We start from the raw sequence: 26,773 nt of genomic DNA, 5'->3' as shown, positions 1-26,773 counted from the left end.
GCAGAGAAGAGATCCCTTCTCCCTTCTTCCCCCATTTATTTTTGCAGCTACTGAGGCTTGAACTCAGGGTCTACACCTTGAGCCACTCTACTAGCTCTTTTTTGTGATAGGTGTTTTCAAACTATTTGCTTGGGCTGGCTTCAAACCCTGATCCTCCTGATGAGCCACCAGCACCTGGCTGCCCATTTTTGAATTGGGTATTCTTTTGTTGTAGAGTTGCAGGAGTTCTTTATATATTTTGGATATTAATCTATTATTGGAAATATGATTTCTTTGGATTGCCTTTTCACCCTTTTGATAGTGTCTTTAGATGAACCAAAGTCTTTTAATTGATTGTGTCCGGTATCAGTATCAGATCCAAGAATTTATTGCCATATCCAATTTCATGAACTTTTCTTCTTTTATTTTTAATATTTCTAGAGTTTTAGCTCTTATATTCAAGTCTTTAATCCACTTAAGTTAATTTTTTAGATGATATAATAAAAGGTCTGGCTTTACTTGTTTGTATGAGATTTTCTAATTTTTTCAATACCATATGTTGAAAAGTCTGTCCTTTCCCCTCTGAATGGTCTTAGCACCCTCGTCAAAATCATTTGACCATATCGGAGAGTAGTGAATTTGAGTTTATGTCTTTACTCATATTTCCTAGTGTTTGCTCTAAGTACTATCTTACATATACCTTATTTACACATCTCCTAGTGTCATTTTATTTGAGTGAATACAGAAACCTTATGTCCCTTTACCTGCCATCATTTGTAATATAATTATCTGAAGTATTTCTTCTGCATGAATTTAGACCCACGTCTCAAGTTTTATAATTTATGCTTCAGCTGTTAAACATAATTTTCAAAATTCAAGCAGAAAAGTAGAGCCTATTGTATTTATTGAATGTTTTGCTTATTCTTCCCTCCTTCACTGCCTCCCTCCCTTTCTCTTTCACCTTTTCCTTTCTGTATAGAATACTTCCTTTAACTATTTCTTTTTTTTTTGAGTAATTCTGCTGGTGATAAATTCTCTTTGTTTTTTGATTTCTTATTCTTTTTTTGGTAGGACTAGTTTGAGTTCAAGGCTTCATGCTCATGAAGCAGGCACTTTACTGCTTTAGATGTATCTCCAGTTCATTTTGCTCTAGTTATTTTGGAAGTGGGAGTTTTGTGAACTATTTGCCCAGGCTGGCCTCCCACCACAATTCTCCTCATGTCAGCCTCCCAAGTAGCTAGGATTATAGGTGTGAGCTTGATTTCTTATTCTTGAAGAATGATTTCACTAGCTACAGAATATTATGTTGACATCCTTTTCTTTTAGCACATCAAAATATTACATCACTTCCTTCTGGCCTTCATGATTTCTTATAAATAATTTCTTGTCATACCAATTATTAATCTCATATTGATAAAGTATCATTTTTCTTTGTTTATTCTCAAGACTTTTATTTCATTTAAAAATGTTTTTATGGGGGATGAAGTAGAGCAGCAGAGGGTGTGAATTCAAGTATGATATATTTCATACAGTGTAAGGACCTTTGTAAATACTCCAGTGTATACCCACCAAGCATAACGATAATAAAAATATTCTTAAAAGGGGATTTATTTGAGAAACATAAAACATGATAGTAGTCTACTTAGTAAATGGCAATAATAACATACTTTCTTTATATTTTTATTAGCATATTTTAGTTGTATAAGGGGAGGGCTCTAAGTATTTGCTGTCATAGGTTAGGATGGGGCCACAGTTTTTTGTTCTGTAATGCTGACTATAATAAGGAATTTATTGTTTAAAAGCATTCTGCCTTGTTAGATTGTCCATTTCCTTGTCCTTTGGCTACATAAAGTAGACCTTTGTTAGGATCTTTTTTTTTGTTAGAGTCAGTGACCTTTTTGGACAACTGTCATTTTAAGCCTTAAAACTGGGATATTTGGTACATAGAACAAACCAAGGAATTCACTACCATGGTGTTCCTCATGTCTTGAGGTCTCTAGCCATCTGCCACCTTTTTTTCAATTGTATGCCTGTTTTATATATAATCCAGGGTTTAAGTTGTCTGTAGTAGAATGAATAGGAAGAAGTACTTCCAGTCTATCATCCCAGAAAGCAGAAGTCTAGTGCTTTAATATTATTTTAAGTATAGTTTTCTCCAATGTTTGCATTGCTTTTGGTTTTTCCCTAAGTTGATATATGCATTTTCCTATCTGAAAATTAGAAAATAAGAACGATTCATTTCCAAATCATTTTTATAAGCAAATCTGGAGTAGAAAGCCATTCATGGAACATTGCTTAGAATTTAATTAGTAAGGTTTTGATATGTTTAGACCAAGAGTGCATCCAGAGACATATTGAGAAATCCACCTCTAGAACCTGGAGGTGTGGCTCAAGTGGTAGAGTGCCTGCCTAGCAAGCATGAAACCCTGGGTTCAACTGCTAGTAGTAGCAGAAAACAAACAAACAAAGACATTGAAAAACCCACCTCTATAATATCTACTATATCAATCAACTAAGAAATATGTTTCTTTTTTCTAAGGTCTTAAAAAATACAAATGATTTTATAGCTGACAGACACTTAGAAAGCATGTCCCATTAATTGCCCTATTCACAGTCACATCAATAGTTTGTGACAGGTGTTTTTGAGAGTGTGTGCACAGAAAACAGAGATGGGGATGGGCTCAGGAGGACAACTGATACTGCAAGCTACTAAGCATGGAAAGAGGTTCCTGGTAATTGTTTTGAGGTGTGGAAGGGAGGTATGATTCAGTTCAAATTAGAGCCAAATATTATGCAAAGCAGGAGATAAGGCATGGCACCAATAAGTATTGCCATCCCTTGCTGTGGACTTCCAGTTTTGAATCAATATTACTTATACTGTTTTGGTCCAAGTAAATGTTTTTTGAGAAGTTATTAGTATTAGCGTCGTTTTCTCTAGACTAAACATGTGTAAACTGAATCTTAGAAAAGTTGTTATTTCTTAACCTTACTACTATTGACACTTTATTCTAGATAAATCTCTGTTGCAAGGAGCTGTCTTGTGCATTTTTAGAATATTAATAGTCAGTATGACCTCCTCAGTTGTAGCTATTAAAAGTGTCTCGATAGAGACAGACCTCAGCAGATATTCCTGGAGCACAAAATTCTTCCCTGGTTGAGAACCACTGAGTTAAGGCCATATATCTAACAAATGGGAGAATGTAGATTTGCATCCAGGCCTGTGATTCCAAATCTTGTGCATAGTAGACTAAATGATGCTAGTTTTCTCATTCCTTTTCCTTTCCACTACACAAAGCTCTCCATCCAAAGTTGAGTAAATCATATTCCCTGACCTAAAGGAAGACATAATGTAAAACTTTTGGGAGAAGTGTTATCTCTCATGATCTCCTGAGGCTTATGCTAGGAAAGGCTTCCTAGTATGGTCTACATGAATTGGGATTAAAGCTGAGGTAGACACTGTTGTTAGTTGTCCCCCAACAAATATTCTTCTTTCCTCTGTAGAAATAGAGCTGGCACAAGGCTTCTGAGAATTAAGGGATCAGTTGAGGCCACGGGAAGTTGGAAGGTAGGAACTTATTGGAGGTGACACTGGGATTGAATTTACCTTTTCTTTCTGCCTGCTTTTTTTTTTAAACTTCTGTTTAGCTGAGCTATTGGTATCAAGTAGAGAAATCAGTCAAGTCTGTAACGAGGACATACTGTGAGAGAGGGTATTGTATGCAACAAAAGCATCAACTCTATAGCCATATAGCTTTCCTTTCCCACTTCTACACCTCCTCCCCTACATCTCCACTCCATACTGCTTTCTGAGGTATTTTAGACTTTCTTATGGAGTGAGAGGTGAGGTCTTGGGCATTTTGTATGGAGTATAGAGGTTGTGTGGGTGTAGTGAGGGTTATGGTCTCAGCAGGCAGCAAAGTCTGCAGCAGCAGTAGTAGAAGCAGAACAGAGAAATGCATGGGAGCCAAAAGAGATGTTTGTTATATTTGATAAATGATGGAATAAATTAAAATGTGGCTGAGAAATCTATTCTTTTAGCTGACTTTATTAAAAAGAGTTTGAGGTGATGTCTCATTGTGTTTCTGTTTGCATTTTCCTGCTGATTTGTGATACTGAGAATCCTTTCATGAGCTGATTAGCCATTTATATATCTTCTTTGGAGAAATGTCTTTCAAGTTCTTTGCCTATTTTTGAATCTGGTTGTTTTATTATTGAGTTGCAGGAATTTTTTAAAATTCTGGATATAATACATATAATACATGTGATTTGCAAATATTTCCTCTACTGTTCTTTTTCCTGCCTAGCAATTTAAACTACTCAGGAAAAATATTTGAAGTTCAAAAGGTGTCAAATTCCTGTTATTTTCTCTAGAGAACCTATATTCTTTTTTTCTAAAGATATCTCAGATATCTTTTTCTAAGCACCCCGAAACAGAATGGAATGAGCACTGAATGCTGTGTGGAACGAGCAGTTGTAACATTTTCGTTTGCCTATACTTGGTTTGTGCATATAATTAAATAAGTGTTATGTGAATGTATGACTAGTGATTGAATGAATAAATGAATTCATTTTATGTGAGATTTATTGGCTCTTTACAGTTATGTTAGAGTGACTTGCTAATTTTGATTGCCTGTGGTCCATTATGGTCCCTGTAACCTAAGTGATTTATGGAAGAAAATAGTCCTCATTTCCAACGTTTCTTTTTGGTGATCCTCATTTTTTTCTAAGTCCAAGCAACTCTGATAGATCTTTGTTAGTGGGTAGACTTCTTATTATGGCTTATAGTAGCATACATACACAACTTTCTTAACTTACGGCTTTACCCCTGAATGGTTGTTTATAATTTGAGTCTTTTAAAAACACTTTAAGGATGTTCATCAGATAGAATTGCTCATGTTATCCCAAACATGTTTACTATTATTGTTGTTTTTTGGGGTAGACCAAAGAGCCTGGGAAATAATCCTTTGGTTGGTATTTAAAACCAAACCAAAACAAAAAGTGATACCTTTTCCCCTTTTCCATTAAAACTGTAGCTTTTGTTGTGGATTCTGATAATAAATTACTTCATTGAAATAATTTAGTTCATGATGTTCCTTGGCAGGAAAATCTTAAAAAATATTTTACAGTTTACAGTTACACTTAGCCATATTTCAAAAAGTCATGAGTAGAAGATCTGGAAGAAGCACAGTCACCATCAAGTGATATGCTACCAAAAGATGGATTGCTACTATTTAAGATGATTTAGTTGTACCAATTAAATGGGTTTTTTATGAGTTATGCCCAAAGTGATTTCTAGTAAAACTGAGTTTAAATGTAAATAACACTTACTTAAACATTTAATTCTCTCCTAATATAAATTCAGAATTCTGTGTTTTTGTTGAAATTGTCTATATATAGGCACATACTGCATTGAATTAAATGAAATAATTCTCATCCCAACTTTTTGTGACAGTATTTCTATTTATTGAATGATGAAAAGTGAGCCTCAGATTAGTTTCTTCACTAAAACATTTCAGCTGATCTGGTTCTTGCAATAATACTTAATACTTATAAGTTTTCATAGGTTAAAAGTATTGTCAAGTAAAAATGGAGCAACGTCCTACATTATTCAATGTAGGGTGAGTCCAGAATTCATTTAATTTTTAAGGTATTTTTGAATTTGTGTTGGAATAGTGACATCTCTGAAATAGGAATATGTAGCACTTTTAAAAATATAGTAAACTAAAAAGCAACATCTATGTCTTGAAAGAAGCTGAAAATCCCCAGCCGTTTGTTTATTCTTGTTCAGTGCCTTCCTGGTTCCTAATCTCTTCCTTTACTAACTTGTGGTGGTAATGAACTCTAGGAAACTCTCAGACGCAAACAGTTTAAAGCAAAATTACCATATTTCTCTGTTGTTGTAATTTTCAAAGTAATTTTAGTCTGGGATATAATAACTTGATCTTAAAACAGATTTTCATTTTTAGAAATCTGAAGTTACTTACTGCCACTCACTTAGCAGACTGATCTATATATCATCTGCTTTTTTTATGATCATAACCATTAATCTAAAATTTGTATAAATTTAAAGATTACAATCTAATGTGATCAACAAGGTAGACAGGCCATTTATCTATTCCTAAATTTTGTGTATATACCTGCCATATACCAGCTATTTTGTGTTTTGAGGATGTAGAGATGATAGATATATACATAGTCTTTGAGAAGTTTAAAATTTGCAGTTTGGTTAGGGTGTAATGGGAAGGGAGGTAGATAAAAAATTACAATGTGGTGTAAGTTCTTTTGATTGAAATAAGGAAAGATTGTCATGGGAGTGCCTAAAATGTCCACTTAACCCAGAATTTGAAATGTTCCCAGGAGCAGATTATATTTGAATTAAGTCTTCAAGGTGAATAGGAATTAGCAAGATACAGAGAAAGACAAGTCTGGATAAAGACTAAAATAACATGATGAAAGAGGATATTTAAATGATTGTGGTTATCATTTATTGAACCCTACCATGTGCCAGACATTGAATGAGAAGCTTTGTATCACTAACTTCACAGTAACCTATTGGGCAGGTGCTATTATCCATAGTTTGCCAGTGAGGAAACTGAGACATATAAATTTCCTGAAGTAATGACATGATTAATGACTTGCAGAGCTAGAGTTACAAATGCTAACTTTTCCACCTTTTTGTCTAGCTGTTTCCTTCCAGGAAAGGACAATTTCAGGACAGAGGAGATGAATAGTTACTATGCTATTGAAAGGTCAGGTGTGTAGGCTAAGTTCTGAAAAATGTTCCAGAATATTTACAGTGACTTGTTTATTAATTTAAGAACTATTTACTGAGAGATTCCTATGTTCTAAGAACTGTGTTAGGCATTAGGATTAAAATGACAAGTGCAAGGTAGTAAAGATAGAGGATGAAAGAAAGAGACACTGAATGAAACCATAGTTTGGGAAATCTTTTTTAAAAAATTAAATTATTTAGTTAATTAATTAACTTATCTTTATGGTACTGGGGTTTAAACTCACGGCCTTGCACTTGTCAGGTAGTCGCTTTACCACTTGAGCCAAGTCCCCAGCTATGGAAAAATCTTTATTGCAAAGAGAAAGATAGCGAGTGGGCAGTAAATGTTGTGTTTTGTTTTGTTATGTTTTTCCTCAACACTGTGTCCCCAATTTGCAATATCGACCAGGAACAGCACCTGGGCTGAAGTGTAAATGAGGTAGGTTTACTCTTCCTCCTTTTCTGTTCAGTTAGGAGGCCTATATTAATATGGGAAGTTCTTTGTTTATATGCTTAAGAGAAAGAGCTATAACAGGAGAAAGACTGAAGATGTAAAAGAATGTCTGTTAGATCCCACATGTTTAAATAAGTAGATTGCAAAGTAATCTATGAATTTTTAAATTTTTATTTTTGGGAAAGATTCTCACTGTGCAGTTCAGACTGGTCTTGAACTTAGGATGCTTCAGCTCCCAAGTATTGGGATTGCCTGGCTTCTAGTTTATGAATTTGTAATAGGCATAGAATTTTAGTATAATTACCATGCTCTTGACTAATTGAGACTTGAATAACTAATGAACTCTCTTATTCAAATGGTCATTGTGACATCTTATGGGTAGTTTATGCATCCCTCTTCACTATCTCTCAATTATTTTGCCCATACCTGTCTGTCATAGCATTGTTATATTGAATTAGAGTCACTTATGTCTGCCTCTTACACATATGCTGCTTCTTGGGAGAGGGTGATGAGTAAAGTCTCTGTCTAATGCCACCTAGTGTCTAGTATAATTTCATTTGAATAAGTACTAATGACTGTTTCTTATTTATACCATTACTGAACAACAAGTCTTTTTTTAATTTTCAAGGATTAAAATGTATATAGCTACCCTGTGAAGATTTTGTTGTCTATTATATATTAAGTCAGAGCACTTGACAGTATGTTCAAGTACAAATACAAGGAAGACATTTTTGGGTGCTGAAATCCAAAATATGACTATTTTAAGGGAAAAATCTTTAATGATTATTTTACATATAATAATTACATTTTTAAAATATATTTTATATTTACATATTTTTAATATATTTTATATTTAGGTTATAGTATGCATAAAATTTATTTATTTCTTTTGGTAGCCCTGGGGGTTGAACTCAGTCTCATGGTTGCTAGTCAGGTACTCTACCACTTGAATCACTCTGCCAAACCCAAAATAAATTTTGATATCGAAGTATGATTAGTAGTCAGAAAGTCAAAAGTTTCATGTTTTCCCTTATATGTGGAAGCTATAGACCTGTAAGTTAAATGTATATATAGATACATATATGACATCTATCTATCTATCTATCTATCTAGTGATACAATACAATACAAAATTGTATTACTCTGAGGGGACTGTGAGAGGCAGTAGAGGGAAAGAAAAGGTTACAGAATGAAAAATACTGTAATAGCTCATCTATATATGATTATAATATAATGTACTATACTGAAAACTGTTGAATGTTAGGGGAGCATGGTGATAGTGAAAGACTAAGCAATGGGGGAGATTAATTTGATTAAAGAACAAAATATACAGGCCTCAAGTACCAAGGCAAAACCCCCTTGGACCATCCATATACACTTAAAGAAAAATGAAGGGCAGGAAGGAAAAATACGTCTTTTTAGGGGTTGGGTACCAGTAGGAGGGGGGTGGGCATATGGAAAGGGTGAATGAGAGTGAATATGTTGAATGTATTTTGTATTCATATATGAAAATAGAAGACTGAAACCTGATGAAATTGTTTTAAGAAAGGGGGAATAAGAGAGGAGGAATGATGGAAGGGGTGAATTTAACTAAGATGTATTGTAAACACATATGTAAATATCATACTTATCCCCCCATACAACTATTATATGCTAATAAAATTAAAAATAAAGTATGTTGAGTAGTATCCTAATTTATGGATTCCCTCAAGTTTATGATTAATCTTTATGAGATTTTCTGTAAGCGTAGTAAGAGAAAGATTGTGTTTAGTAAGACGTTACCAGATTTTATGGTTCTATTTTATTATTTATTACCAGGGAGCAGTGTTTCATAGAAAGTATTTGTTTTATGCTTTCAGCAATCATAATTATTAGGGTATTTTTAAATGCCAGCTGCAATTCATAATTTAGTCTATTGTTTCTCAATGTGGGCTTTTTTTTTTTTGTGGCGGTAGTGGGGTTTGAACTAAGGACACTCTACCACTTAGAGCTGCCACACCTTTTTTATGTTGAGTATTTTCCAGATAAGGTCTCTTGAACTATTTGCCTAGGCTGGCTTCAAACCATGACCCTCCTGAGGAGGCAGAGGCCTCCTGAGATAGGTAAGATTACAGGTGTGAGCCACAAGTGCCTGGCTGTTAGATTCTTTTTGACTTTTATTTTATAGAATTTTGAAAATTATCCCTCCAAAGTTCTGAGGTTTGCTTACCTTAAACATCAAAGCAAGTGTATCTAAAAATATGTGGAGAATTGTAAATTTTATTCAAGATTTTTTACATGTGAACCTTTGATACTCCTTGATTTTCATAACTTACCTTAAGGAAAAACAAATTCCTAATTTCTCTTTGTCAGCACTACTGATTTATTTTCAGATTAAGTTACAAGTTTAGTTTATGTTAACAGTAAGAAATAATTTCATACAACCTGAAGAGTTTCTTAGGGTTATCTTTTTTAAAGATTTAAGATTTATTGGGCTAAGAACAATGACTTATGCCTGGAATCCCAGTTAATTTGGGAGGCAGAGATTGGTAGGATTGCAGTTTGAGGCCAGCCTAGGCAAATAGTGAGATCCCAACTGAACAAAATTCCTGATGAGATGGTGCACGTCTGTGATTCCAGTTATAGTGGGAGCTTAGATAGGATTGCAGGTTTGAGGCTGGCTCAGGGCAAAACCACAAGGCCCTTTCTGAAAAATAACTAAAGCGAAAAGGACAGGAAGTGTGGCTCAAGTGGTAGAGTACCAGCCTAGCAAGTGGGAGGCCCTGAATTCGAACCCCAGTATCACCCCACTCCCAAAATTCAATTACTAAGTTAATAAGTTAGGGGTAATTATACATGCCTGAATCCTATTAAAGAGGGTAAGGCAGGGGGATTGCTTGAGACTAGGAATTCTAGAGCAGCCTGGGTAACATAGTAAGACCTCATCTCAAAAAATAAAAAACAAGAAAGAATGCTTTAAATCAGTTTATTTAAATTATAAGTGATGACTTTAAATTATAAGAGATGAATTATAGTCTTAAGAGTGTAGAAAAAAAATGCCGTTCTTTTTTTAAATTACTGTTTTTTTAAAGCTTTGTGTTAGCCAGTGATGCAATTTGAAAAATTATATATTTCTTATAAATGTCATATGTAGCATTTCCCCCAAATACATTATTTTACTCATTGGTATCATGGAATTTTCCTGTTTCAGAATCCTGTCCAAAAGATTCCTGATTCACATGAAATAACCCTGAAGCATGGCACTAAAACAGTAAGTTTAAAGTATTAGGTTTTCTCATAGTAATAGAGCTTTCATGGAAAAGTGAAGTAATAAAATACATTTTAAATTAAAGCAACTGATGTAATATAAACTGTAGACATTATGAAAAATAGAATACTTAATGCTCAATCAGAATAGCCACTGCCTTTCCTTAAATGGGGACATTTATTGTCAGTGTTATTGTTGGCTTTTAAAACCTCTATTCTTAGGCACCTGCACATCCATGTTTATTGCGGCACTATTCACAATAGCCAAGTTATGGAAACAGCCAAGATGCCCCAGCACTGACGAATGGATTAAGAAAATGTGGTATCTATACACAATGGAATTTTATGCAGCCATGAAGAAGAACGAAATGTTATCATTCGCTGGTAAATGGATGGAATTGGAGAACATCATTCTGAGTGAGGTTAGCCTGGCCCAAAAGACCAAAAATCGTATGTTCTCCCTCATATGTGGACATTAGATCAAGGGCAAACACAACAAGGGGATTGGACTATGAGCACATGATAAAAGCGAGAGCACACAAGGGAGGGGTGAGGATAGGTAAGACACCTAAAAAACTAGCTAGCATTTGTTGTCCTTAACGCAGAGAAACTAAAGCAGATACCTTAAAGCAACTGAGGCCAATAGGAAAAGGGGACCAGGAACTAGAGAAAAGGTTAGATCAAAAAGAATTAACCTAGAAGGTAACACCCACGCACAGGAAATCAATGTGAGTCAATGCCCTGTATAGCTATCCTTATCTCAACCAGCAAAACCCCTTGTTCCTTCCTATTATTGCTTATACTCTCTCTACAACAAAATTAGAGATAAGGGCAAAATAGTTTCTGCGGGGTATTGAGGGGGGAAGCGGGAGGGGGTGGAGTGGGTGGTAAGGGAGGGGGTGGGGGCAGAGGGGAGAAATGAACCAAGCCTTGTATGCACATATGAATAATAAAAGAAAAATGAAAAAAAAAAAAAAAAACTCTATTCTTTGATGTAAGAACATTGCAAATAGAGAGAAGAGGTGAACTCAAATATAGTTTTGTTTTTAATAGTGTGGGAAAATTTCTCATTCTCTTAATTTTTTTCTTTATCAGTAGAAGGCTTGAGTTTGTCCACTTTTCAGATGAATATTGAGATAAGGTACAAACTTTATTCACTGCATTGCACTAAGACTATATTACTTAGTTTGCAGAGTTTTCAAAATATTATCTACTCAGGTTATTTAAAGGTGAATATAAAATATTTGAGGTGCATGATGAAATAATTGTATCTTATTGCAAAGTCACTGAAAGGTGATAGTCAAATGAGTGAAGAAATGTGCATATGAAATGAAAGAATAAAATTATCTTACTTTCCCTTTTCAGTGAAACTACCCTTTTCTTGATTTCTTCATGTAAGAAGAAAACACATTTTAGTGGGTTTGAATTTAGGGCCTTGTGCTTGCTAGGCAGGTGACCACTTGAGCCACGCATGCCCTCAGGCCCATAAAAATCTAAATTTCTAGTGGTGAATATTGATATGCATAAATGTTATTTTCTTTAAAAAATGCTCTTTGGGGTTCCAGTAGATTTGGGTGTAAATGGTCTCAACAGATTAAAAGTAAAAGGCTCTCAAAAAATGTTTTAGAACTACAGCCTTCATTTCCTTCTGATTTTTTCTTTTTAATTTTTTTTTTTTTTGAGATAACCACTGTTAGTATTTTATTTTTTTTTTTCATTTTTCTTTTATTATTCATATGTGCATACAAGGCTTGGTTCATTTCTCCCCCCTGCCTCCACCCCCTCCCTTACCACCCACTCCACCCCCTCCCGCTCCCACCCTCAATACCCAGCAGAAACTATTTTGCCCTTATCTCTAATTTTGTTGTAGAGAGAGTATAAGCAATAATAGGAAGGAACAAGGGGTTTTGCTGGTTGAGATAAGGATAGCTATACAGGGCATTGACTCACATTGATTTCCTGTGCGTGGGTGTTACCTTCTAGGTTAATTCTTTTTAATCTCACCTTTTCTCTAGTTCCTGGTCCCCTTTTCCTATTGGCCTCAGTTGCTTTAAGGTATCTGCTTTAGTTTCTCTGCGTTAAGGACAACAAATGCTAGCTAGTTTTTTAGGTGTCTTACCTATCCTCACCCCTCCCTTGTGTGCTCTCGCTTTTATCATGTGCTCATAGTCCAATCCCCTTGTTGTGTTTGCCCTTGATCTAATGTCCACATATGAGGGAGAACATACGATTTTTGGTCTTTTGAGCCAGGCTAACCTCACTCAGAATGATGTTCTCCAATTCCATCCATTTACCAGCGAATGATAACATTTCGTTCTTCTTCATGGCTGCATAAAATTCCATTGTGTATAGATACCACATTTTCTTAATCTATTCGTCAGTGCTGGGGCATCTTGGCTGTTTCCATAACTTGGCTATTGTGAATAGTGCCGCAATAAACATGGATGTGCAGGTGCCTCTGGAGTAACAGTCTTTTGGGTATATCCCCAAGAGTGGTATTGCTGGATCAGATGGTAGATCGATGTCCAGCTTTTTAAGTAGCCTCCAAATTTTTTTCCAGAGTGGTTGTACTAGTCTACATTCCCACCAACAGTGTAAGAGGGTTCCTTTTTCCCCGCATCCTCGCCAACACCTGTTGTTGGTGGTGTTGCTGATGATGGCTATTCTAACAGGGGTGAGGTGGAATCTTAGTGTGGTTTTAATTTGCATTTCCTTTATTGCTAGAGATGGTGAGCATTTTTTCATGTGTTTTCTGGCCATTTGAATTTCTTCTTTTGAGAAAGTTCTGTTTAGTTCACCTGCCCATTTCTTTATTGGTTCATTAGTTTTGGGAGAATTTAGTTTTTTAAGTTCCCTGTATATTCTGGTTATCAGTCCTTTGTCTAATGTATAGTTGGCAAATATTTTCTCCCACTCTGTGGGTGTTCTCTTCAGTTTAGAGACCATTTCTTTTGATGAACAGAAGCTTTTTAGTTTTATGAGGTCCCATTTATCTATGCTATCTCTTAGTTGCTGTGCTGCTGGGGTTTCATTGAGAAAGTTCTTACCTATACCTACTAACTCCAGAGTATTTCCTACTCTTTCTTGTATCAACTTAAGAGTTTGGGGTCTGATATTAAGATCCTTGATCCATTTTGAGTTAATCTTGGTATAGGGTGATATACATGGATCTAGTTTCAGTTTTTTGCAGACTGCTAACCAGTTTTCCCAGCAGTTTTTGTTGAAGAGGCTGCTATTTCTCCATCGTATATTTTTAGTTCCTTTGTCAAAGATAAGTTGCTTATAGTTGTGTGGCTTCATATCTGGATCCTCTATTCTGTTCCACTGGTCTTCATGTCTGTTTTTGTGCCAGTACCATGCTGTTTTTATTATTATTGCTTTGTAATATAGTTTGAAGTCAGGTATTGTGATACCTCCTGCATTGTTCTTTTGACTGAGTATTGCCTTGGCTATTTGTGGCCTCTTGTGTTTCCATATAAATTTAACAGTAGATTTTTCAATCTCTTTGATGAATGTCATTGGAATTTTGATGGGAATTGCATTAAACATGCAGATTACTTTTGGGAGTATAGACATTTTTACTATGTTGATTCTACCAATCCATGAGCATGGGAGATCTCTCCACTTTCTATAGTCTTCCTCAATCTCTTTCTTTAGAAGTGTATAGTTTTCCTTGTAGAGGTCTTTCACATCTTTTGTTAGGTTTACACCTAGGTATTTGATTTTTTTTGAGGCTATTGTAAATGGAATTGTTTTCATACATTCTTTTTCCGTTTGCTCATTGTTAGTGTATAGAAATGCTAATGATTTTTCTATGTTGATTTTATATCCTGCTACCTTGCTATAGCTATTGATGATGTCTAGAAGCTTCTGAGTAGAGTTTTTTGGGTCTTTAAGGTATAGGATCATGTCGTCTGCAAATAGGGATATTTTGTCAGTTTCTTTACCTATTTGTATTCCTTTTATTCCTTCTTCTTGCCTAATTGCTCTGGCTAGGAATTCCAGTACTATGTTGAATAGGAGTGGAGATAGTGGGCATCCTTGTCTGGTTCCTGATTTTAGAGGGAATGGTTTTAGTTTTTCTCCGTTAAGTATAATGCTGGCTGTAGGTTTGTCATATATAGCTTTTATAATGTTGAGGAACTTTCCTTCTATTCCTAGTTTTCTTAGAGCTTTTATCATGAAATGATGTTGGATCTTATCAAAGGCTTTTTCTGCATCTATTGAGATGATCAAGTGGTTTTTGTCTTTGCTTCTGTTAATGTGGTTTATTACGTTTATTGATTTTCGTATGTTGAACCACCCCTGCATCCCTGGGATGAAGCCTACCTGGTCGTGGTGAATAATCTTTTTGATGTGTTGCTGAATTCGATTTGCCATTATTTTGTTGAGGATTTTTGCATCAATGTTCATTAAGGAGATTGGCCTATAGTTCTCCTTTTTGGAGGTGTCTTTGCCTCGTTTTGGGATAAGTGTAATAGTGGCTTCATAAAATGTGTTTGGCAGTTTTCCTTCCCATTCTATTTCATGGAACAGTTTAAGGAGGGTTGGTATCAGTTCTTCTTCAGTTCTGATAGAATTCAGCAGAGAATCCATCAGGTCCTGGACTTTTCTTTTTGGGGAGACTCTTGATTGCTGCTTCAATTTCATTTTGTGTTATAGGTCTATTCAGGTGATTAATTTCCTCTTGGTTCAGTTTTGGATGATCATATGTATCTAGAAATCTGTCCATTTCTTTTAGATTTTCAAATTTATTTGAATATAGGTTCTCAAAGTAGTCTCTGATAATTTCCTGGACTTCCATGGTGTTTGTTGTTATCTCCCCTTTTGCATTCCTGATTCTACTAATTTGGGTTTTTTCTCTCCTCATTTTAGTCAGGTTTGCCAGGGGTCTATCGATCTTGTTTAGTTTTTCAAAGAACCAACTTTTTGTTTCATTAATTCTTTGTATGGTTTTTTTGGTTTCTATTTCGTTGATTTCAGCTCTTATTTTTATTATTTCTCTCCTTCTATTTGTTTTGGGATTTGCTTGTTCTTGTTTTTCTAGGAGTTTGAGATGTATCATTAGGTCATTGATTTGGGATCTTTCAATCTTTTTAATATATGCACTCATGGCTATAAACTTTCCTCTCAAGACTGCCTTAGCTGTGTCCCATAGGTTCTGGTAGGTTGTGTTTTCATTTTCATTGACTTCTAGGAACTTTTTAATTTCCTCTTTTATTGCATCGATGATCCATTCTTCATTAAGTAATGAGTTATTTAGTTTCCAGCTGTTTGCATGTTTTTTGTCTTTACTTTTGTTGTTGAGTTCTACTTTTACTGCATTGTGGTCGGATAGTATGCATGGTATTATTTCTATTTTCTTATATTTGCTGAGGCTTGCTTTGTGCCCTAGGATATGATCTATTTTGGAGAAGGTTCCATGGGCTGCTGAGAAGAATGTATATTGTGTAGAGGTTGGATGAAATGTTCTGTAGACATCTACTAGGTCCACTTGATCTATTGCATATTTTAGATCTTGGATTTCTTTATTGAGTTTTTGTTTGGATGACCTATCTATTGATGATAATGGAGTGTTAAAGTCTCCCACAACCACTGTGTTGGCGTTTATATATGCTTTTAGGTCTTTCAGGGTATGTTTGATGAAATTGGGTGCGTTGACATTGGGTGCATACAGATTGATGATTATTATTTCCTTTTGGTCTATTTCCCCTTTTATTAGTATGGAATGTCCTTCTTTATCTCGTTTGATCAATGTAGGTTTGAAGTCTACTTTGTCAGAGATAAGTATTGCTACTCCTGCTTGTTTTCGGGGGCCATTGGCTTGGTAAATCTTCTTCCAGCCTTTCATCCTAAGCATATGCTTATTTCTGTCGGTGAGATGAGTCTCCTGTAAGCAACAAATTGTTGGATCTTCTTTTTTAATCCATTTTGTCAAACGGTGTCTTTTGATGGGTGAATTAAGTCCATTAACATTAAGTGTTAGTACTGATAGGTATGTGGTGATTCCTGCCATTTAGTTATCTTAGTTGTTTGAAGGTTTGATTGTGTGTACCTAACTTGATGTTACTCTCTACTGTCTTGCTTTTTCTTATCCTGTGGTTTGGTGCTGCCTGCCTTTTCATGGTTAAGTTGGGTGTCACTTTCTGTGTGCAGGATCCCTTGCAGAATCTTTTGTAATGGTGGCTTTGTGGTCACATATTGTTTTAGTTTCTGCTTATCATGGAAGACTTTTATTGCTCCATCTATTTTGAATGATAGCTTTGCTGGGTAGAGTATCCTGGGGTTGAAGTTATTTTCATTCAGTGCCCGGAAGATCTCACCCCACGCTCTTCTTGCTTTTAATGTTTCTGTTGAGAAGTCTGCTGTGATTTTGATGGGTTTACCTTTGTATGTTACTTGTTTTTTCTCTCTTATAGCCTTCAATATTCTTTCCTTAGTTTCTGAACTTGTTGTTTTAATGATGATATGTCGTGGAGTAGTTCTATTTTGATCTGGTCTGTTTGGTGTCCTGGAGGCCTCTTGCATTTGTATGGGAATATCTTTCTCTAGATTTGGGAAATTTTCCGTTATTATTTTGTTGAATATATTACGCATTCCCTTTGCTTGCACCTCTTCTCCTTCTTCGATGCCCATGATTCTCAAGTTTGGTCTTTTGATGGAGTCGGTGAGTTCTTGCATTTTCTTTTCACAGGTCTTGAGTTGTGTAATTAGTAGTTCTTCAGTTTTTCCTTTAATTACCATTTCATCTTCAAGTTCTGAGATTCTGTCTTCTGTTTGTTCTATTCTGCTGGATTGGCCTTCCGTTTTGTTTTGCAGTTCTGTTTCGTTCTTTTTTTCTGAGGTTTTCCATATCCTGGCTGTTTTCTTCTTTATTGTTGTCTATTTTTGTCCTGAGTTCATTTATCCATTTATTCATTGTGTTCTCTCTTTCACTTTGGTGTTTATACAGTGCTTCTATGGTTTCCTTTATTTCTTCTTTTGCTTTTTCAAATTCTCTATTTTTATTGTCTTGGAATTTCTTGAGTGTCTCCTGTACATTTTGGTTGACCCTATCCAGTATCATCTCTATAAAATTCTCATTGAGTACTTGTAGTATGTCTTCTTTTAAATTATTCTTGTAGGCTTCATTGGGTCCTTTGGCATAGTTTATCTTCATTTTGTTGGAGTCTGGCTCTGAGTTTCTGTTCTCTTCATTCCCCTCTGGTTCCTGTACTAATTTTTTGCTGTGGGGAAACTGGTTTCCTTGTTTTTTCTGTCTTCCTGTCATTGTCCTTGGTGTTGTTACTGTCCCTGTACTGTGTGTAATTAAGTATTTTCTAGCTTGTAATAATAGCAATGGTAATATTGAGAATGGAAGAGTGAGCTGAGATGGAAAGCAAGAAGTTAAAGAAAAGGGGAAAACAAATATACAGACAAGAGGGAGAAAGCAGAACGAGGTATCAGACAAGAGAGTTTCAAAGGTATAAACAGGGAGTGTTAATGTACTAATCGACAGTAAGCTGAACAGACAATAGAGTGACAGAGAGAGGATTGAAAATCAAAGATAAAAAAAATAAAAAATAAGTATATGAAAGTAATATCTATTTATAAAAATGAATTAAAATAAAATGGAAAATAGAAAATTAAAAAAAACAAAAAAAACCCAAAAACCCAAAAAACTTCCAAGTTTATATGCAATGCAATTTCAGTCTTAATAATTTGGATGTCCGTCTCAATCTCCAGTCCTGGAGTTGGTGCCTCAGATGTTGTTCTGTAGTTGTCTCATCAAAGGGGATGCATAAAGTAGAACAAAACTACACTCACACACACACAGAAGAAAAAAAAAAAGCCCCACCAAGTGTCCCCAGTTCAAATGCAATACAGTTTCAGTAAGTTTTTCGGCTTGCAGGTGTAATTCGGTTGTTCTCTCATCAAAGGTAGGGAGAAAAAGAAAAAAAAGCGTCTGGAGGCAGTTCTGAGAGTGGTATCTGCAACTGTGGCTTGCCTGCCTGCTGCTCTCAGCCTGTAGCTGGCGGCGTTATTTATGCAGATCTCTGGGGTGAGCTAGCACTCACCTGGTCCCACAGGCTTTGTTTGCTCAGAGTTCTCCTGTGCGGGGGAGGGGGGCTCGTTTATTTACAGTCCCGGGAAGGATTCCCTTCCCCCAATCTTCAGCGCTCAGGGCGCCCCACCCTCTTTCCAGCGTGTCTTAACTGTTCTTATTGCTTAGTATTCAGTTTCTCTTTTTTTCCCGGGTGGAGGTCAGTCTGTCCAGGGGGCTATGCTGCTCTGGCCCAGGCTTGTCTGTGGGGGAACCGAAGCTCACCTGGTCCGCGTCTTCCCAAGCCGTATGGGCGCCGGCCACTGGCGGCCCGGGGGCCTCCTCGGTTCTCCGTTTAACGTGAAGTGGAGATTCTCTGCGCCGGCTGGAGGTGTGGAGGAGTCAAAGTTATGCCTTTTCTCAGTGATTATGCCTGCAAAGTGTGTCTCCAGCGTCTCTCCAAGATTTCACTATAGGAGGCTCACTTTCTGCTTCCTACCTCTAGCCGCCATCTTGGAATCTCTTTTTAATTTTTGTACTGGGGTACATTGTGGTATTTACTAAATTTCTTACAATATGTACAGTTGAATTCATCCTTCCATCTCCTAATTCTTAATATTATATCTGTTTATTAAATTCGATGATATTTTTATTCTGAAGCTGTGATAATTCTAATTTTCATGGTATTAAATAAATGAAGAAAGGAATTGTAGAGTATTAATATTAAGAAAGAATCTTTTCTATATTTAGTATGGAGAATTTTATTACTGAAGTAGATCATGACTTTCGTATATATGTAACTTAAATACTTCTTTTTAAACTTTTCAAATCAAGTTTAGCTTGTAGAACAGGTAATTTAAAAAATACTTAAGTGTTTTACACATACTATTTTTTTTGTGTGTTGAGTTTTTTTTTATTGTTATTCATATGTGCATCCAAGGCTTGGGTCATTTCTCCCCCCTGCCCACACCCCCTCCCTTACCACCCACTTCGCCCTCTCCCTCTCACCCCCACCCCCTGAATTCCCGGCAGAAACTATTTTGCCCTTATCTCTAATTTTGTTGTAGAGAGAGTATAAGCAGTATTAGGAAGGAACAAATGTTTTTGCTGGTTGAGATAAGGATAGCTATACAGGGAGTTGATTCACATTAATTTCCTGTGCGTGTGTGTTACCTTCTAGGTTAATTCTTCTTGATCTAACCTTTTCTCTAGTTCCTGGTCCCCTTTTCCTATTGGCCTCAGTTGCTTTTAAGGTATCTGCTTTAGTTTCTCTGCGTTAAGGTCAACAAATGCTAGCTAATTTTTTAGGTGTCTTACCTATCCTCACCCCTCCCTTGTGTGCTTTTGCTTTTATCATGTGCTCATAGTCCAATCCACTTGTTGTGTTTGCCCTTGATCTAATGTCCGCATATGAGGGAGAACCTACGATTTTTAGTCTTTTGGGCCAGTCTAACCTCACTCAGAATGATGTTCTCCAATTCCATCCATTTACCAGCGAATGATAACATTTCATTCTTCTTTATGACTGCAAAAAATTCCATCAGGTATAGATACCACATTTTCTTAATCCATTCGTCAGTGGTGGGGCATCTTGGCTGTTTCCATAACTTGGCTATTGTGAGTAGTGCCGCAATAAACATGGGTGTGCAGGTGCCTCTGGAGTAACCTGTGTCACAGTCTTTTGGGTATATCCCCAAGAGTTACACATACTATTGAGGTAACTCATTTTCTTGTCAATTCACTTTTGCCCTTCATGTATTTTTTTTCTTATTCTTCTGTCCTGGGGATTGAACTCAGGTTCTCAAGCATGCTGTGCACAAGCCGTACCACTGAGCTTCTTAGAACTCTACTTCTTATATAAATGTCACATAATAGGAAAGTGACTCTTCTCCCTGGCCTGGTCATTTTTATTTTTGAATTAGTTATCATAAAAGCATTCATAGAGCCAGTCTTGTTTCTTATATACTTGACATAGTACCTTCCTCTCCCACCTTGAAGGATTATTTACTTTTTGTGGCTTGGAGTAGGGGGGAAATTGGGGTTTGAACCAGGGTTTTGTGCTTGCAAAGTAGGTACTCTGTTTCTTGAGCCACAACTCCAGTCCTATTTACCATTTTTTAAAATGTTTATTTTTTTTGATTTTTGAGATATGGTCTTGCTATGTAGCTCAGGTTGGTTTGGATCTTGCTATGCAGCCCAGGATAGTCTTGAATTCACAGTCATCCTATCTCAACCTCCTGAGTGCTGGAGTTATAGGTGTCCCACCATGCTTGGTTGAACGATTCACTCTTAAGAGAGTTATCTTGCTGGGCATGGTGGTAGCACATGCCTGTAATCCCAGCACTCAGCATGCTGAGGCAGGAGGGTGTGAGTTCAAGGCCAGTCAGAGCTATATAGTGAGATCTTGTTTCAAAAAAAAAACCAAGGACTTCTGGGCACTGATAGGTCATGCCTGTAGTCCTACCTACTTAGGAGGCTGAGATCAAGAAGATCACAGTTCAAGGCAAATACAGGCAAATAGTTCGTGAGACCCAATCTCCAAAATAACTAGAGCAAAATGGACTGAAGGTGTGCCTCAAATAGTAGAGCATCTGCTTTGCAAGTGTGAAACCTTGAGTTCAAACCCCAGTCCCACAAAACAAAAACAAAAAAAATAAGAAAGGCTGGGGATGTAGATCAATGACAGAGCACTTGCCTAGCATGCACAAGACTCTGATTGGATCCCTAGCACTGGAGAGAGAGAGAGAGGAGAGGGAGGGAGGGATGGAAGGAGGAAAGGAGGGAGATTTCTGTTTTGTAAGATAGTTTAACAGTTTAGTATATGTTATGAGCTAGCTACGTCGGAAACATAAATGGACATGTTTTTGTCTTTCCACAGCATCAGAATTTATTAAATTACAAAAAATTCCCAAACTATGTCAGTTTTGTTGGCTTTAATTCATGAAGTACTACTGATTTCACTTTGTAGTTGTGGCTCTTCACACTCACAGATTCTTTTCTTCTGATTTCAATTACTAATATTAACTCTCGGATCACACATTACATGTCACATAATAATATATGCATGTTTATAGATAGACATGTATTATGTATTCATATATATGGTCCAGAATGGCTATGAATGGCTTAAAGAGGCCACAAAATTCAGAGGAGCTGTTACTGAAGGCACAAGCAGTAAACTGATACAGATGCAAGAAGGAAGTCTCAGAGGGGGCTAAATAAGAAGTTTTATGAACTACAGGCACAGAGTTGTTCAACATGCAGAGTTGTCAAATAAAGGTCCAGATGACAGGTTGTTTCTAGTGTCATTTGGAAGTGGGCTATTTGTCAGGGGCAGGAGAAACTAATATGGACCTGGCGCTTGGGGATAGAAGTGGAGGTCCTTCCCTGTGACATATTTCCTAGATGAGGATCATAGGAGTGACTGGGTGATGAGTTAGTGTGTCTGCCATGTTTCAGTCTTGGTGTACTCCTTTTATAGTTCTAGGTGAAGAGGGTTATATCTGGTGTGATTGATAAGCTCATGTGTCTGTTGTTTCTTTTTTTCTTTTTATGATGAATAAAGTGAGAGAGTTTATTGAGATAGAAAAGTGTAAAAAGGGAGAATTAAGCCCCCAGAGTTGGGGGAGGGTATCCCAAGGAGGGTGCCTCGTCTAGTGTTTCTGATGTGACATGTTTACAGGTATTATTATTTATTGGCACAAATAGATTACTTATCAGTTTGTATTTCATGTTGCACTGGGAGATAGTGGTTGTTCACTCATATAAATAAGATACAGATTTGTTGTCTTGGCACTTACACTCAAAATGGGAGTAACTTAGTCAAAACTCAAGACTAGGCACAGCCTTAAAGCTGGTGTTCTATTCAACATAGAGTAACTGGATCAGGCTCAACCATTCTCACTGTAGTTTTGTGAGAGGTTTAGAAATTGGACAGTTTAAACCTTTCAACTTTGTCCTGATTTTTCATAATTGTTTTGGTTATTCTGGATTCCTTGCATTTTCATATGAGTTTTATAATCAGGTTGTCAGGTGTTTAAAGAGATCTTCTGGAATTCTGATGTTGTATCTGTAGATCAATTTGGGAAGTATTGATAAGTATTGTTGTCTTGGCACTTACACTCAAAATGGGAGTAACAATATTAGGTCTATTATCTTAACAATATTAGGTCTTCTAATGTATGAACATATATCTTTATGTTTATTTAGATCTTTAGTTTTTTTAAACAATATGTTGTAATTTTCAGTATATAAGTTTTATACTTTGTTATACCATTTATTGCTTAATATTTTATTCTTTTTGATACTATACATGCAGTTTTCTTAATTTCATATTTGATATTTTCATTGGTAGTGTATAGAAATATAATTAATTTTAGTATGTTAATCTTATTTCTTACAACTTTGTGGAACTCATTCTAATAGTTTTAAAAATCAAATTTCTTAGGATTTTCTGTTATTCAAAATGAAGTCTGTAAGTTCAGGTAGCTTTGCTTATTTCTTTCATTATGCTATCTGTTATTTCTTTTTCTTGCACTGACTAGAAGAACCTCCTGTACATGTTAAATAGACAAGGCAAGAGTACATTCTGATCTTGATCCAAATGTTAGGAAGAAAACCTTCATTTGTTTATCATTAAGTATGACAAAAGCTGGTTTTTAGATTTTTTTTAATCATGTTGAAGTATGACAAAAGCTGGTTTTTAGATTTTTTTTATCATGTTGAAGTATGACAAAAGCTGGTTTTTAGATTTTTTTTATCATGTTGAAGTATGACAAAAGCTGGTTTTTAGATTTTTTTTATCATGTTGAAGTATGACAAAAGCTGGTTTTTAGATTTTTTTTAATCATGTTGAAGTATGACAAAAGCTGGTTTTTAGATTTTTTTTATCATGTTGAAGTATGACAAAAGCTGGTTTTTAGATTTTTTTTATCATGTTGAAGTATGACAAAAGCTGGTTTTTAGATTTTTTTTATCATGTTGAAGTATGACAAAAGCTGGTTTTTAGATTTTTTTTATCATGTTGCAGTAGTTTCTCATTAATTCTTTATTTCTTGATGTTTTAAAAAAATCATGAATAGGTATCGGATTTTGTCAGATACATTTTTGGAATCTATTGAAGTGATCATTTAATTTATCTTTTATTTTGCCAGTATGGTATATAACAATAATTGATTTTCAGGTTTTAAGCCATCTTTGTATTCCTTCTTCTAGTAGTAAATCTTATATGATAATGGTGTATATTCCTTTTAATATATTGATATATTCGTGAGCTAGTATTTTGTTGAGAATTTTTGCGTTTGTCTTCATTAAAGAAATAGTAGTTTTCTTTTGATGTCTTTCTTTTTGATGTTGAAGGAGTTAGGAAGGATTTTTTTCCTCCTGACTTGAGTTTGTAAAGCATTGATACTAATTATTCTTTATGTTTTTAAGAAATTATCAACAAAGCCATCTTTGTGTAGGCTTTTCTTTGTAGGAAGATTGAATCCAGGGCCTCACACATGCTAGGCAAGTACTCCACCACTGAACTACATCCCCTGCACTGTGGGAAGATTTTGATTTCTAAGTCAAGACCTTTATTTGTTAGAATTCTGTTCAAATGTTTTCTTTTCTTTTGGTAGAACTGGGGTTTGAACTCAGGATTAGCCCTTGTAAAGCAGGCACTCAACCAATCCATTTTTCTATGGGTACTTGATATGGGACCTTTATCCAGAATAATGTGATACCAGTTTATAGTGTTTAATGTAAATTAAGTAATCATATTTTTAGCTCTATTTTTCACATCTTTTGTTGTAGACCAACATTTGTATTATATAAGTTCCTATTTTCTTTCATTGGGATTAATATGCACTGGAGAATTAGCTAAACTTTCTGTATTCTTTAATTCTTGGGGACACAGGGAGTGAGGATTATAGTTTAGCAGATCTTGTGGAAATTTATGTATTCTCTAATGGGAGAGAATATCTCCCCCCCCCCCTTCTAAGCTCTCATTTTCTGTCTCATTCAACGTCTTTCATAAGACATACCCTTTTAGTGTATGTTAAGTACACTGCTACTTAAGAATGCTAGCTTTGAAAATATCATTTTGTCACTTTGCTGTAGAATTTGCATCATTTCTTTTGTCCATAGGAGGATAGTCAACTTTGAAATTTATTCTGTTGTTCTTTCTTGGTAGAGGGGAATTTGACATTTGACAGACTACATTGTTGTTTGTGTTTCATTAGGTTTTCAGATTTTCAGTCCTCATTCTTTCTTTTAAACAAATCTTCACTAGAGTTTCTGTTTTGTATTAGGCCCAGGTGCTAGCAGAAGACATGGTCTACCGTGTATTTACTACCGTTAAATACAGGTTTGTTTGACCTGTTAAATAGAGGTCAAAAACAGTAAGCTACATATTGGACCAAAGCAATATTTTATGGAACTGATACAACTATTATTATTGATACTATTATATATACACTTAGCTATAAATTTTGAGCTTTAAAAATAACTTTGAAGGTGAGTATACCTTGTTAAATAGATTTCTTAAAGCTCATGTGGCATTACTTGTTTGGTGAATTAATTATTTTGTAGTGCTACAGTTCGAACACAGGACCTTGCACATGCTAGGCAAGTATTGTTTCACAGAGCTACATCCCCAGCCCATTTTGATGATTTTAGATTCCCATGGTCTCATTTAGTTGTACTACATTGTCTTTGAAAGTCTCCTCAAGATTGCATTTTGAGAAAGCTGAATTATTTGTGAGGTTTCCTCTTACAAATACAACCTGGTCTTTCATGTGGAATTGCAGTGACAGCTCTTCTTGAGTATCTGGTTGATAAATTGGGCCAAAACTGTCAATTAGATTAAACTTAAAATTATTTGTTATTTCAAAAGAAATAGTACTTGTAATAACAAAATCAAATAATACTTATCTATTTTCATTTCTTTTGAACCAGGTTTCTGCTTTGGGTCTGGATCCTTCGGGTGCTCGTTTGGTGACTGGAGGATATGACTATGATGTTAAATTTTGGGATTTTGCTGGAATGGATGCTTCGTTTAAGGCATTTCGATCCCTTCAGCCTTGTGAATGGTATGTATTCACTTGATATTTTCATATTTGTCTTAACCTCCTCGTATTTGGAGATAGTGCTTTTGTTACTTGAATTGCCTATAATGATTTGTACCAAAATGTATGCTTGTGTGACTTTATACTGCCTTCATTATTCAAATGCAAATAAAATGAACCTTAAATTTCTTTCTTTTAATTTCATTAACCTATGTTTTAGAGGTATGATGTGTCTGATTTTCTTTTCGTTTTGTTTCATTTCATTTCGAGTCAAGATCTTGTTATGCAGGTCAGTCTGGCCTAGAACTTGCTATGCAGCCCAGACAGGCCTTGAACTTGCAATCCTCCTGCCTTTGCCTCTTAATTGCTGGGATTACAGGTGTGCACCACCACGCCTGGCTATCTCTTTATTTTTAAAAAAATGGTTTTATTTAGAAACTGTTCCTTTATTTATTTTAAAATACCCAAATAAATAGTGTGTAATGTTATGTTTTTGTGTATGACATATGGTAAGCCAGTATCCAAGTAGTGATTGATGCTGCATTGTTCTGGTATGGTCAATTAGCATTGTATTAGAAAGGACTTTTCATGTTGCTAGCATCGGTCACCCTCTTATTTTTGTTTCTGACCGTATTTGATCTTAGTACCATAAGTAGTACCATAGTACTACTTCCTTATGATATAGTTTAATTTGTTCCTTTATCTTCTCTCCAGCACTTTCTAGAGAAGTTCAAAGTGTTGATCATAATGTATGTTGTATCACATCAAATGGCATGTATTGTCAAGTTGTTACAATGTTAATGACTAGAAATTAAGATAGAACCCTAGATTAAGTTGGTAACATGTAACTCCTCCATTTTAAAGTAAATATCTTATGCTGGAGTTTGGAAAGAACTTTATGGAGAAATGCCTTTGTGCTATATAAAAGATCCAGTTTACCATCATCCTTTTACATAACGAGTTTATCATCCACTGATGGTTCCTGCCTGAATTAATTACTACATTGAGGGTTACATGTTGGTACTTTTCTAATTCTGTTATTTCATCTACACTTACTTATTGGCATTCTTCTAAAAGAAGAGATTTTCTCATTAACTGATGTTATTTGGTTGCCCTGAAATGCAGTTCTTACTGGAGTATCAGGATAAATGCTTAGTTATTTCATGTTACCATTTTCAGCTTTAGGACTGATGGTATTAAATGAGTTGCTACTCTTATTGGTAATGATAATTTTTCTTTTTTCTCTTTCT

The 26,773-nt window shown here is 35.5% G+C and overlaps 1 protein-coding gene and 1 pseudogene across 3 annotated transcripts in view; one reads left to right on the top strand and one right to left on the bottom strand.

Annotated features, from left to right (window-relative positions):
- Wdr70 (WD repeat domain 70) overlaps positions 1 to 26,773 on the top strand; it is a 312,490-nt gene that overhangs the window by 58,480 nt on the left and 227,237 nt on the right. For 2 of the 3 annotated variants that reach the window (XM_074077579.1, XM_074077581.1), the window contains 2 exons: positions 10,396 to 10,455; positions 25,414 to 25,547. In XM_074077579.1, the coding sequence (XP_073933680.1) occupies positions 10,396 to 10,455; positions 25,414 to 25,547 (194 nt within the window). The remainder of the gene's footprint in view (positions 1 to 10,395; positions 10,456 to 25,413; positions 25,548 to 26,773) is intronic. The other variant, XM_074077580.1, reaches the window with a different exon arrangement.
- Positions 7,130 to 7,250, bottom strand: LOC141424541 (small nucleolar RNA SNORA51; annotated as a pseudogene).

This window comes from Castor canadensis, chromosome 6, assembly GCF_047511655.1.
Source record: "Castor canadensis chromosome 6, mCasCan1.hap1v2, whole genome shotgun sequence".
Taxonomy (NCBI): Eukaryota; Metazoa; Chordata; class Mammalia; order Rodentia; family Castoridae; genus Castor; species Castor canadensis.
This window is presented reverse-complemented; position numbering and strand designations above follow the sequence as displayed.